General features: G+C 35.0%; 1 protein-coding gene across 13 annotated transcripts in view; it reads left to right on the forward strand.

The window, feature by feature from the left end:
- Window positions 1-14,193, forward strand: part of NBEA (neurobeachin) — a 677,938-nt gene that overhangs the window by 330,025 nt on the left and 333,720 nt on the right. For all 13 annotated transcript variants that reach the window (XM_047723145.1, XM_047723148.1, XM_047723152.1 and 10 more), the window contains one exon: window positions 12,693-12,757. In XM_047723145.1, the coding sequence (XP_047579101.1) occupies window positions 12,693-12,757 (65 nt within the window). The remainder of the gene's footprint in view (window positions 1-12,692; window positions 12,758-14,193) is intronic.

Genomic DNA, 14,193 nt, shown 5'->3' on the forward strand with positions numbered 1-14,193 from the left:
GATTTTTGACACACAATTTTTTTTATTTCAGTGATGTCCAGTTTGTTTATTTTTGTTGTTATTGTTGCTTGTACTTTTGGTATCATATTTTTGAACCCTTGGCCAAATCTGAGTTCATACAGACTTTCCACTATATTTTCTTCTAATAGTTTTATTTCCTAAATTTGGGTTTTTGATCCATCTTGAGTTATTTCTTATATATGATCCAAGTAAGGATCTAAGTTCATACTTTTGGATGTGGATATCCAATTTTCCCATCACCATTTGTTGAAGAGACCATTCTTTTCCATTGAATCGTCTTGGTACCCTTGTTGAAAATCATTTAAGTGTATATGCCCAAGATGATATTTAATTCAAGAGTATTTCCTGTACATTAAAGGAAAAACAATTTTAGAATAGTAGAAGGTTATATAAAATTTGCCCTTACCTCATATTTTCATTACTCAGGAGTAATAACAATTAGTCATTGAATAAATATTCTTTCAAACTATGTTTCTACACATAAATGCAAAGTTATTTCTTTTGTTATTAGTATAGTGGAAATTGTTCTTGAACAGCAGTGGTTTACAAATTGCTTTCCTAATTGATACTCTATAGCGGTATCGTTTGAAAAAATGAAATGTGAGTCATGTACAATTTAGAATTTTCTAATCACTACATTTAGAAAGGTAAAAAAGACACAGATGAGATTAGTTTTAATATATTTTATTTAACCTAAGTATCATTTCAACATGTCATTAATATAAAAATAGTTGAGATTTTATATCCTTGTTTTTTATAATAAGTCTTTCAAATCAGATAGATGTGTGTGTGTGAACATACATACACGCACACTTGTGGACACTTTTTTATTGTTTTTATTTTTTTATTTTATTTTTTTAAAGATTTTATTTCTTTATTCATGAGAAATAGAGATATATATAGAGAGAGAGGTAGAGGGAGAAGGAGGCTCCCCATTGAACAGGGAACCTGATGCAGGACTTGATTCCAGAACCCGAGGACCATAACCTCAGCAAAAGCAGACGCTTAACCATCTGAGCCACCCATGTGCTTTTTTTTTATTGTTTTTAAATTGGTTTGATGACCTTGTTACTAGCTTGTGTTAATTATAATGACAAACACAATTTTACTCACAAGTAACAGTCCCTTGAGGGAGCCAATTTTACAAGTCATTGTTCAGAAGTCCAAACACTGCACAAGTTTATCAATTATTTAAAATTAACCAGGTATATACTTTTTACTAGAACTCATATCAGTTCCTACTAGCTGCATTTCACGTACTTGTAATAGCCACATGTGAGTAATAGATGCTGTCTTGGTCACCACAGCTCTCCCTTTCATATATGAATATCTGTGCTTTTTGTTGTTTAATATTAGTATAGTCCAAAAGTAGAATAAGCTTTTCCAGAATCCCAGAATATTGTAGTTGTCCAAGCAAAAATCAGCTAATTGTGTGTCAAAGATTCTTGCAGTGGGCTAAAAATGATGAAATCTAAGTTTCTGCAACACTAACATTCTTATACTGGCTTATACACCTATTGCTACATGATTATTCACGAATAAATATAAAATATTTAATGTAACTGTACATAATTCTGCTTTATGCCAGTGACGCATGACAGGATCTTAGCATTCAGGATTTAACACTGAAAGTTCCTTCTGTTCCTAAGTGGTAACATAGATGACTGGAATAGTGTGATTTATTATTTTACCAAAGCATGAATTGAGACTGTGTGTGCTACAAATTTGGTATGTGGGAATGAATTAGCCAAGCAGCAACAAAGCATCAACAGCTCAAAGCAACATGGTTATTTCCTATTTATTCTTGAAAATAAGGCAGTTTTTATAATGATCTTTTATTGTGGGTTATAGTATAGGCCTTGGGGTCGTCTCAAAACATAAGTACAAAGGTCTTAGGATGTACATCTTGAGAAATATCAAATGTCTGTTGTATCATTAGATTATATATGAACAGTTTTTGAGAAGCTAAACTTGCATAGTAGCTTAATAATACCCAGCATTTTTATGCTCTTAAGCTAATGGTATAATTTCCTTTATATTTATATTTTACTGTATACTTAAGTTATTGTGTTTTGAGAATCAATCTACTGATACACTAATTCTTAGCCCTAGAAAAATATGACACTCAAAGATCATCAAAAGAGCAATATTAACAGTACAGTGTAACTTAAGATAAAATATTTGTACATCAGTCATGACTCAAACATGTGGTATGCTCTCCAGAAACGATTTTGTTGAACAGGAGTAAATACCTTTTCCATGGTAAATCATGGAAATTAGAGAAAGATAGTCCTGTTCTTTCATTGATTACAGACCAGTACAGGATTTGTTTTATTTTCAAGTTTTAAAAGTTACTGTTCTAGTAAACTGAAGTCCTTTAAAACCACATTAGCATTAAATCTTAAACTGCATATTTGAATGAGATAAACCCTAATATTTTAAATGTTGCATATTTGTTTTTAGTTTTTAATTTAAATTTATAATTTTTTAATTAAAAAGGCACAAATTTGAATTTTTTTTTTTTAATCCTGTTCTTGGGGCACTTGGGTGGCTCAGTTGGTTAGGCATTTGCCTTCGGCTCGGGTCATGATCTCAGGGTCCTGAGAACAAGTCCCACATGGGGTGGGGGGTGGTCCCTGCTCAGCGGGGAGCCTGCTTCTCCCTCTCCCTCTGAAGTTCCCCTGCTTGTGCTCTCTCGCTCTCTCTCTGTCAAATAAATAAATAAAATCATTAAAAAATTTTTTTTAAATCCTATCCTAGCTTTTACTGTTTTCCTACCTAAATAGAAAATATTAAACATTGCCTCTATTTTCATATTTAATAAAGTTGTTTCTTGATGTTTTTCTGATCATTTCTAGTAGCAGATGTTTTCTCACCAAGGAAGAAGTATCCTCAACAACTTAACATAGCATATAATTTGCTTGTTTATTGTATGTATTCACAGTTATAGAAAAAAAGCTGTTTAAAAGTATCTTGTAAAACAACCTAGATTATTTTTCATTAGAAATACAAATACAAGTATATGTTTATGTGTATATGTATATGTACATATACACACACATATGAATATTTGTAATAAAAAGTGTTAAATATATTTATATAATTAGTGATCTGTTAGGATCCAGGGAAACCTCTGTTTATATGATACACCAATTTTAGTAACCCACTAGATATATTTCCATATTACCTAATGATTTTTCTGTGGTTGACCTTCATATTAATGATCTCTTTGCTATTGATTATTCATTTTTTATATCCAGTTTTACCTATAATGCTTTTAGTAAGATGTTCACAAAAATAAGCAATGAAAGGGTGTCTGGGTGGCTCAGTGGGTTAAAGCCTCTGCCTTCAGCTCAGGTCATGATCCCAGGGTCCTGGGATTGAGCCCTGCATCAGGCTCTCTGCTCAGCAGGGAGCCTGCCTCCTCTTCTCTCTCTCTCTGCCTACTTGTCTGTCAAATAAATAAATAAAATCTTAAACAAACAAAAAGAACAGATGATATGTTGAATACTTGAATATTTATTTTCATTACTTTATTTTGGTATACATTGAAAACATGACATATATCTAATTCTCTCTATATATAGTACATTTTTACTTTGATCCTTGTACTTGCTAATTTCTCTTACTGCAGAGAATTAATAAGCGTGCCAGTTATAATGAACATTCACTAGAAAAGTTTTTGAGGAACTTGCCAACCTCTTTAATGGCCATAACTGATAAATAGACATTAAGGACATAGAAAGTAAAAATCAGTTCTGGAGTTCCTGAAGACAAGATCTCAATTTAACCTCCCTTTTTTACCTTGAAATATTTTCTATATTTTCAAAGATTTTGAGATGAATTGAGTCTTGAAGGACATTCAGTTGGTTTACATAATTGTATACAAAGCTAAAGGGAAAGAGAAATATGCACTGAGCTGACGTAGATGAGGAAAAACTAGTGGGAAAAAAAAATTATGTCCTGTGTCTGAGATTTGTACTAGGTCATCTAACTACCATGAAGTGATTGTTGAAGAGAACATAGGGATTTCATTGTCATCCTTCTGGAACCTATTTGTCTTCAAAGTGTTTAGTTTCAAAGGATCCTTAACTTGATATCCATTTCTCTGAAAAAGTCCTTCATCTTGAGGAAATTTTATGCATCCATACAGAAGAGGTAAAAAATTATGACAAAACTGTCTAAAGACTTGGCAGCTCTCTGCAGGCATTCAAACCCAGTTTAGTATGTTTCCCATGAAGGCAAAAATTTGATGCCTATATTTAATTTACACCTTTTCTTATAGATGTTCTTTTTTTTCCCCCAGGAGTTGAATGAGTGCGTGTGTGTGTGTGTGTGTGTGTGTGTGTGTGTGTGTGCTTTCTTAAATGTCAGAAGACTTTCTGGAATCATATGTAGACATAATTTTAAAGTACACTTTTTTCCTGACATTGTCAAAGATTGTCTTTGTTGAAATAACAATAAGTTATTATCCCTCTACGTTCTCATGTATCCATTTCCCTTGTTTTAAGTAATTTCTCTAAGTCTGTCAGAGGGAATTGTTAGAAAGCTAAGACAGTGATTAAAGTGTCTTCCCTGTCCAGCCATATCCCATTTATCAACTCTCAATGTAGTTCATACGTTAGCAACTGCAACACTTAGTTCCTTTCTATGCAAGTACTTTTCTTGTCATCCTTTCAATATTTTACCTAATTATTCTTTTGAAACTCCTAGAATCCCAGTTTCATGGTAGTGTACATTTAAGAAACACTTTTTGGGGTGTCTGGGTGGCTGAATCACTTAAGTGTCCAACTCTTGGTTTTGGCTCAGGTCGTGATCTCAGGGCCATGAGATTGAGCCCCACCTCAGGCTTCTTGCTCAGCATGGAGTCTGCCTGGGATTCTCTCACTCTACCTCTGCCCCTTGCACTTGGACACACTCTCTCTGTCTCTTTCCTCTCGCTCTTTCTCCTTTTCTCAATAAATAAATCTTTTTTAAAAACCCACTTTTTGAAATACAAAATCAAATGTGCATCCAACATAAAAGAATATGATCATCGCCTAGCCTCATTCGTTACTCACATTTCTTTTACACAGTCACAATAAGTTAACACTTTCAGTCTTACAAAAATACCACTCATGGGAATAAAATGCCGTGTCAGAGCTGAAAAAGACCTTCATAATGATGTTAGTTTAGAGATGTGGATACTTCAATGATTATGATGTAAATTATGTAATTATGATGCAGTAATACACTAATTTAGAAAGGAAACTTAAATAACCGATCAACTTGAAAGAAAATATATACATCACCTCATGACTAAATTATTCTCTGCCTGGACCCTATCCTTAGAGATTATTCTATTACGATTGGTACTTTTTAAGAATTCCCCTGTTGATTCTTTTCTTCAGCCAGATTAAGAACCATAGATTTAAGTGATAACCTTGTTTTGGGAGGATTAAATTCAGTTCAGTAACAAAAATACATTGAGTCTGTACAGTATGCCAGACACTTGCTACTTAGTAGGTATTTATAGTTAAATAAGATCCTTCCTTTCATTAACCAATTTATGATCTAGTGGGGAGATATATGTATGAGTAAATCACTACAAAATATAAAGAATTATATTTCAGATGGACTGTTTTCTGACTAATGAAAGTATTAGGCATTGAGAAAATAATGATTTAGGATTGATCCCATTTCCAAAGTTTTAAAATAATCATTTCTTTTAAACACTTGAAGATTTATTGCTTTGTCAGGGTGCCTGGGTGACGCATTCGATTAAGCTTCTGCCTCCAGCTCAGGTCATGATCCCAGAGTCCTGGGACAGAGCTCCACATCAGGCTCCCTGCTCAGCCGAGAGTCTGCTTCTCCCTCTCCCTCTGGTCCTCACCCTGCTCCCCGCTCAAAAAAAGATTTCTTGTCTTGCCAACATAAACTGTTGTTACAAGCTATAGTTTTCCTATAGGATACTTTTCCCTTCACATTCCAGTTTTTTTCTTTGCACGCCTGTGTTTTTATTTACTATTCTGTACTGGGGACCATATTTTTCTGAGTTTGGAATTTTCAAATAAAGATGCCTAAATAATTTGTGCTTTTACAACTGTCACTCAGAAATTATTATGTAAGTTTTAAAAACACATTCAATCCTGACATTTTCTGAGAGGGAAAATATACTTCTTCTTGTACGGAATATTTGTTATCCCCTTTTCTCTCTCTCATTTAGTTTTTCTAAGTAGTTGGAAGAAAAAATTGTCTTTTCTTCATTGCCTTATGAAATCTGTTTGTTTAAAATTCACCAAAACCAGGAGAGACGGAAGTCTCTAAATCCCAGACAATTGCTGATGCAAACATACTTAAAATCTGTAGTTCTAGTGCTATTACTATGGCTTAGGTCATTACTTTTCCAACTCTTCTACTGAAGCAGCCCCTTGGAATGCAGCATAGTTGGAAGGAGGGAAAGGGGACGTAACTGTACCCCATGCAGCCCACTGTAAGCATGAACATTATTTGTTCTCCTGTTTTAAAATTCATATTTTAAATTGTACTGTATTATTCCTATATTACTCATAATTTTGAATTAAATTGCTTGACTTTTTTTCCCCTCAGATGCCAGAGAGATTATTGTGTATATCCTGGGACTTTGTTTATCTCCTGCCTCGGACTTTTTTTTATCTCATACCACAATTTGAAAATTGAAAACCTTAAGTCATCTTAAAGAAAGACAATTGGTAGCATTTTTGTGACCTTGGTTGTTAATGTGGTTAACTGAAATTGACTTGATAAATTGAAATTATGCATATTGGTTGTTACAGTTTTTTGGGAATTTTGAAAACCTTCAGAACTTGAATTATACTCATTTAACATTAGGTGGGATCCACTTTGACCCTTACTTAAGTCAAAGCCTGCAAAATTACTCTATCCCCATTCATAACATGTTAATGTGCAACCCAGTAGACTTCTATCATAAGGAAGAAAATACTCAACTTTGGATAGCAAATAACTATCAATAGACGCTAGAAAATAGATACTAGGGAATACAATATTTCTTAAATCTTATTCATAGGATTTTTTTTTCTTTGTTTTCCATCCAGTGTCACTCACCGAAGAGAATTGACCTCTTGTTGCCTTAATGCTGTAGTATAGTCATTGTAGAAATTACATCATTTGTTTCTTCTGGCTATTTAGTTACTAGAGATGAATAAAATGTGGCTTCTCCTTCACAGATGCAGTACCTAAGATCTAATCATATAGTGCTTACATAAAACATAAAAAGAGTAAATTGAGGTTTAGAGACATACAGAAAAATACTTTTAAGCTAGTGAATGTTGAACTCCATTTTGGAAAATCGGTATTTCAGTTTATGTTATTTTAAAATTCTGTATCACTTAACTATTTGATGCCTATTTCTGCCTGAGGAAAGAAAATGAGAGGTGACAGAAAAACAAGATAGAGCCTCTTTTGTGAGCTCTGATTTAGGTAAGAATTTTGAGAAAAGAACAATTCTCACTTCAGCCTTTCTGAGGAAGAAGTTGAACTCAAATAATAAAGCCTGTCAATAGCATTATATTAATATTAGCAAACTATTTGCCTGCTTACCCAAAAAACAACTCTGAAGTCAAAACTATATATATGGCTATGATAAATTGTCATTCAAAATTTTTTACTCTCTGTAATCTGATAAAAATTATCTATTTCCGCCTTGGCAGCCGACAGCGTTCCAGACAGTGGCTGCGTTCTCTGTCTGGCTTCCAGAGTGAGGCTGATGAGGATATAGAGGGGAACACCCGCGATGGACATGGAGCTTGAGCAAGAAATACATCTTTGTTGTTTAAGCCCCTGAGGTTCAGTAACTGTCACAACATAATCTTGTCTCTCCTGTGGGAGACACACCCTTGTTTTGGCAGAGTACACCATCACTAGGTTCTGGAAAGAGAATGGATGAAAAACAAATGTTTATGCACGTCTGAAACTAGTCTATCTTTGGATGTTATTGATAGTTGGGGTGGATATTGTGTTCTGAGTGCTACGTTCTCCATAACCATGCAAGCAGTGTTTCCTTTTCTTCTCTTTTCTAGCTTTACTGTTGAGAAGTTAAGTTTCATTCTTCTTCTTGATTCTTTGTACAAACTTTTTTGTTGTTGTTGTTAGCCTTTTCCTTGACCCTCATGTTAAGGAGAATTTTATGATAATGTGGTTTGCTAGGGGTTTTAAGTCAGATATTTCATTTCTGGGAACAGTTTTAAATTTATTTGATCATTTCTTCTCTTCCGTGTTCCCCATTCTCTCTTCCCCATTCACTCTTTCTACAGTTCCTACTCAATGTATATGGCCTTTCTGTTGGAGATCCTCTATTTCCTTATTTCTTTATTTTTGTTGTTGTACTGTTGTTTCATCCCTCTATCTTTTTTGTTGGCACCTTATCTTTTCTTCTATAGTTTTGGGAGATGCTTGTGACTTTGTCTTTTAAGCTAGCTTGCTTGCTTGCTTGCTTTTTTTTTTTTTTTTTTTTTTGATGTTTGCAGTGTCTTCACGTATCTCAACCATGTCATTACAGATTTTTTTTTTCCCATTGTTTTACTATCTCTCATTTTCCAGGTTTCCTTTTTTGTTGTGTTGTTGTTGCTGTTCCCAGTATCTCTTCTGTACTCTTGTCTTGGTCTGCGTCTTTCATGTCAGGTTGCCAACTCTAGCTAACGACTTCAAAAGTGGTATTAGTAGTGTAGGCAGCAGCTCTTATGCCAGCTCTGGCACCAGCTGCAGCACCTATAGCTTGGGCCAGCTCTTGAACAAGCTCTAGGGCTTCACGCAGCTCTGGGACCTCCTCCATCTCCAGAGCCGAAAGCAGTGCCAGCTCTAGAGCTACAGTTAGCTCCAGACCAGCTACAGAGCAGAGCTAGAGCCAGCTCCAGGGATAGAGGAAGTTCCATCATTAATGGGCAGTACTTGCTTCAGCAGCACCTGCAGAGCCAGGGCCAAGTCCAGAACTCATCCTACCAGCAACTCTGGAGTTAGAGCCACCTTCTGCACTAGCTCCAGAAATAGTGCTAGGGCTAGCTGCAGAGCTACAGCCAACCCCAGCAGGAGCTCTCGTACCAGCCCCAGACTTAGTGGCAGCCCCAACTCCAGTTCTAGCCCTAGAGACACTATCAGCTCCGGACCAGAGTCCTCTCCATCACCAGTTTTCGTATCAGGTCTGGCAACATACATGAAGTCAGCCCAGAGCTAGAGTCAGTTCCACAACCACCTCTAACATTGCAGTCTGAGATACAGCCAGATTCGGCATCATCTCTAGAGCTGATCTAGCTACACATCTAGTGCCAATTCCGTTCCCAGATCCACCACCAGCATCAGAAATGGGCAGCTCCAGACCCAGAGCCAGCTCAGGCATCAGCTCCTCTGCCAGTTCTGAGCTACAGCCGGTATGGCTTTAGCTTTCTGTCCCCTCCCTTGGAATGGCATCTTTTTATTTTTTTTGTGCTTTTCAATGTATGTTTCATGCACTTTGTGCTTTACCATATTTTGTGTTTTATAGTTCACATGCAGTAAAACGTAAATCCTTAATCATTAAAAAAGAGAATGTTAATGATCAAAGGGTTTTATTTGTATGTTTTTGTTTTGTTAAGCCTGTGTAATAAGTGTACTATTTTCTCTTAAATGGCACTATAATACTTTGCTGCTATTCTTAAATTTTGTTAGATCTTTTTTTATGCCTATTTTCAGCTTCTTTTCCTAATCTTAAAAATGTGAATGATTCCCAAAATTCATCCAAACCTAGGTCTTTTCATCCTCCTTGTGTTTCTTCTTCTTTTTTGAACAGTTTTTATTTAAATTCAATTTACTTAACATATAGTATATTATTAGTTTCAGAGGTAGAATTTACAGATTCATCAGTTGCCTATAACACCCAGTGCTCATTCCATCTTTAGAGACTTTTGCCTGATGGTTTGCCTTAATATTTTTGTGCAAATAATTCCAAATTCCACATTCCATTTTGATACACCATCATCACTCTAAATCCAACAAATATGAACTTAAGACAACCCTAGGGGTGGGAGGGATGGAGTGGCTTGGTTATGAACAAGAGGGAGGGTATGTGCTATGGTGAGTGCTGTGAATTGTGTAAGACTGATGAATCACAGGCCTGTACCCCTGAAACAAATAATACATTATGTGTTAATAAAATAAAAGACAACCCTATGATTTTCCTTAAATGTGTACCCTTATTTGCATAGTAATATTACCATTCTTTCTATCATTCATGCTAAAAACTTAAACTCTATATTGTTCCACTTTTTTACTTTAGCCCTTAAATCCAATTTCTCATCCAGTCCTGACATCTTTTCTGACATCTTCTTAATTTCCATTTCCCTATTCAAAATACCAGTGCAGTATAGGCCCTTACTGTTTTTCTTCTAGAAAGGCATATAAAACGATCTTCTACTGTTTCCTCTTGCTCAAAAATGACAAATCATTCTAAAACATATATTCTTGAATGAAGTTTTGCAGTCATACACTTTCATTGGCTTTCTCATCCTTTAAACTCTAATGTCCTTGACTTGAATCAGAGTTATTTCTGCCGTTCCTTTATCAAAGATTGCAAATTAGTGTCTCATGGGCTGAGGCACCTCACAGGTATCTTTTGTTTGATCTTTGATCTGAGCAGAGTTTTTAAAACATTTTACTCTATGATCTTTTAGACACGGTATAATTTGGGATGCATATGTAGTACCTGAATATGTACTTTGAAATATCTTCTTGAAAAATCCTATGCATATTAAAGTTTCTGCTGATAAAAGAGCGTTGGTGTACAAACAGTATTATAAAGGAAATCATGTTTAAGAAGTTGTCTGTAAGAATTTATTCTTCAGAGTGTCATGGTTCTTGTTAAATAAGAGTCAGTTTTCTCTCGAAGCTAGTATCACAATAAATATCAAGTTTTCCTGAGAAATTTGCACATTTTGTGGGATATTGGTTTGCAATAAATATATGGGAAGATACAAAATATATAAAAGGATGATAATAGAAACCATTTTATTAAAATATAGGAAAAAGAGTTTGCTGTAATTATTTCCAAAGAAATGATTTTAAAGTTTTAATAAGCATGTAAAATGCTATAGTGATCTTGTCATTTAGATGAATTTTCATTAAAGATTATATATGATAGCTAAAAGTGGCTTTGCTAAAACCATTTAGCAAACCATAGAACCATTTAGGCCTTCGTAAGATCATTACTGACTCCAGGCTTCCACATCTTTTTTCCCAAGTTGTTGATTCTCCCTTCTGGGGAAACATAGATTCATGATGCATTCTTCTATAATTCTTCACAGATTTACTTTGAGCAGAAAATATTTACAAGGGAGCCTGGGTGGCTCAGCGGGTTAAAGCCTCTGCCTTCAGCTCAGGTCATGATCCCAGTGTCCTGGGATCGAGTCCCGCATTGGGCTCTCTGCTCAGCGGGGATCCTGCTTCCTCCTCTCTCTCTGCCTTCCTCTCTGCCTACTTGTGATCTCTGTCTGTCAAATAAATAAAATCTTTAAAAAAAAAAAAAAAGAAAAAAGAAAATATTTACAAACCCAAGTACCTACTTTTGGGGACCACATTTATTCCCAGTATGTATGCAAAGCTTAAAAAGGCAATGTGATCAAGAGTAAAGGGAAGGGTTGACATAGAGACTGTTTTTTGTGAAGGTGAATTTGTGACAAGTCAGCTGACTACCTTGGTGTGTAGCAACTTAGCAACTTTTCTCGTGGAGAAAAATTACCTATAGATGAGTGATGTGAGAGATCAATAGGGATTTTGTATAAAATGTACTAAGGAGGCATTGATTTATAGTACAATTGAAAGGGATGTGATTTTTAATCAAAATGCAATTTACCAGGTATATAAAAAAGCAAAAAATTGAAATCACTAAAATAAACCAATACCCCTTAAAAAATGGCTAAAAAAATGGCTAAGGCATATTCTAAATATGCCATTGGAAGAGTACAAAATAAGCAATATACTTTCCTAATCCAAAACACTATATAACAATTACAAATTTATAATGATGACACTGTGGAACTGCCAAATGAACAAATATTTTCTAAACTAGATTAGCAAAGAGAGGTTTCACTTGGATATAGTTTTAATATCATTTTCTCCCCCCCCCTTTTTTTTTGCAAATTCAAAAGAATTCATTCGTAACCCTTTTTCCTACGTAGTTTTCAGTCACTTGGAATGCATGTGTAAATAGAACATTTAATTTCCAAATCAATTTAAATCTCTTGTATATAATTCTGATTTTTGTTTTGCAGCCTCAGTGAAAAATCTCTATATTCAGGGCTAATATTTTCTTTCCCAAATGATTCTAGTGCTTGTATAGTTGCATGACTAATTATTTTATTTCTTTTGGAAGGAGGCTTTGTGTTGAGAGCCTTCTGTAACCTGTGTCTCACTTTCTCAATCCACGTCAAGCCTGAGATTTACTGGGAATTCAAATTCAAACGCACCTTCTGAACTAAGTGATACAGAGCTACTTTTAAATTTTCGATTTCTTACAAAATATTTTAACATTTGTTAGAAATATTTTTAAAAGATTTAGAAATGATGTAACACGGAAGTTGTTAACAACATCAATATGATCCTTAAACCAGATGTTACTTTTGTTTGCATGCTCATTTTTCTAATATTTGGTTTGGTTTCTCCTTTAGGAATGGCAGAATTCTATTCAGAAGAATGCAGGACTTGCATTTATTGAACTCATCAATGAAGGAAGGTAATTAATTTTACAATTTTTAGACAATTAATCCATGTACATTTTATTCCACTAGGCATATGCTCTCCTACCATCTGTTCCAAAAATGAGTAAGAAAATATACTTGAGTTAAATAATTTATCACACAGGTAATTAAAAGGAACAAAGTTTAAGATATAAATCATATTTATTTTTAGGGTGGGGAAAAGCATCTCTGAACTAAAGGAATGAACTTTATAAGGTTTTTGTAAGATTTGAGCCCCGTCTTACTGGGTAGTAAAGTTGTTTAACACAGATCAAGTGAACCCAGTCTGCAGTCCCATCTGCCACTCCATCTGTTTTCAAAGCCATGCTCAGTGTTTGCTTCCTCAGCCCAGTTCATGTGAAGTAGTTTTACCTGAACATATCATGCTCTTGGATATCCAACTGAAAATGTGAAGAATGTTAAATATGGTCAGGTTAGGAATTCATATACCCCATTGTTAAGATGATGCTGTAAGTAAATTTGTGTTTGGGCCCATTATTATATTTATCACTTTAGGATAAATAGTTGTTCACTGTGATTTTTCCAGTACTTTATTGGCAGTGGATACATTGAGACAGATGTTAACTGTCACCATTTTGAGATGTATGGCTTCTGTCAGCCAATGACCTGCATCCATTACAATGTTTTTTTCTATGATATAATGTATTCTCTGGAAAATAACAACTGAATATTTGGCATAATCTACTTACTTCTTATTTGAAACTATATTTGATTAAGTTGATGATAAGGGAATAATGCTTACTGTATATAAAACTCTTTGGGGGCGCCTGGGTGGCTCAGTGGGTTAAGCCGCTGCCTTCGGCTCAGGTCATGATCTCAGGGTCCTGGGATCGGGTCCCACATCGGGGTCTCTGCTCAGCAAGAAGCCTGCTTCCCTCTCTCTCTCTCTCTCTCTGCCTTCCTCTCCGTCTACTTGTGTTCTCTCTCTGTCAAATAAATAAATAAAATCTTTAAAAAAAAAAAACAAAAAAACAACAACAACAACAGCAAAAAACTTCTCTTTGTCCAGGGAGATGTCATGAAAGAATATTTTATTTATTTATTTTTTCAAGATATTTTTTATTCACTTGACAGAGAGAGAGAGAGGGTCACAAGTAGACAGAGAAACAGTCAGAGAGAGAGGAGGAAGCAGGCTCCCCGCCAAGCAGAGAGCCCGACGCGGGGCTCGATCCCAGGACTCTGGGGTCATGACCTGAGCCGAAGGCAGAGGCTTTAACCCACTGAGCCACCCAGGTGCCCCATGAAAGAATATTTTACAAGATATTCTTTGAAAATTAGTTTATATATGGTAATGGAACCTATTTAAAAAAAATTAAATCTCTTTAGGATTCCTTTTTAGTAATAGTTTTCTCCTATCACTTTATTATAATTCAGAGACATAACCTCTGTTTTTTATAATTCATTTTATTGT

This window comes from Lutra lutra, chromosome 3 (genome assembly GCF_902655055.1).
Source record: "Lutra lutra chromosome 3, mLutLut1.2, whole genome shotgun sequence".
Lineage (NCBI taxonomy): Eukaryota > Metazoa > Chordata > Mammalia > Carnivora > Mustelidae > Lutra > Lutra lutra.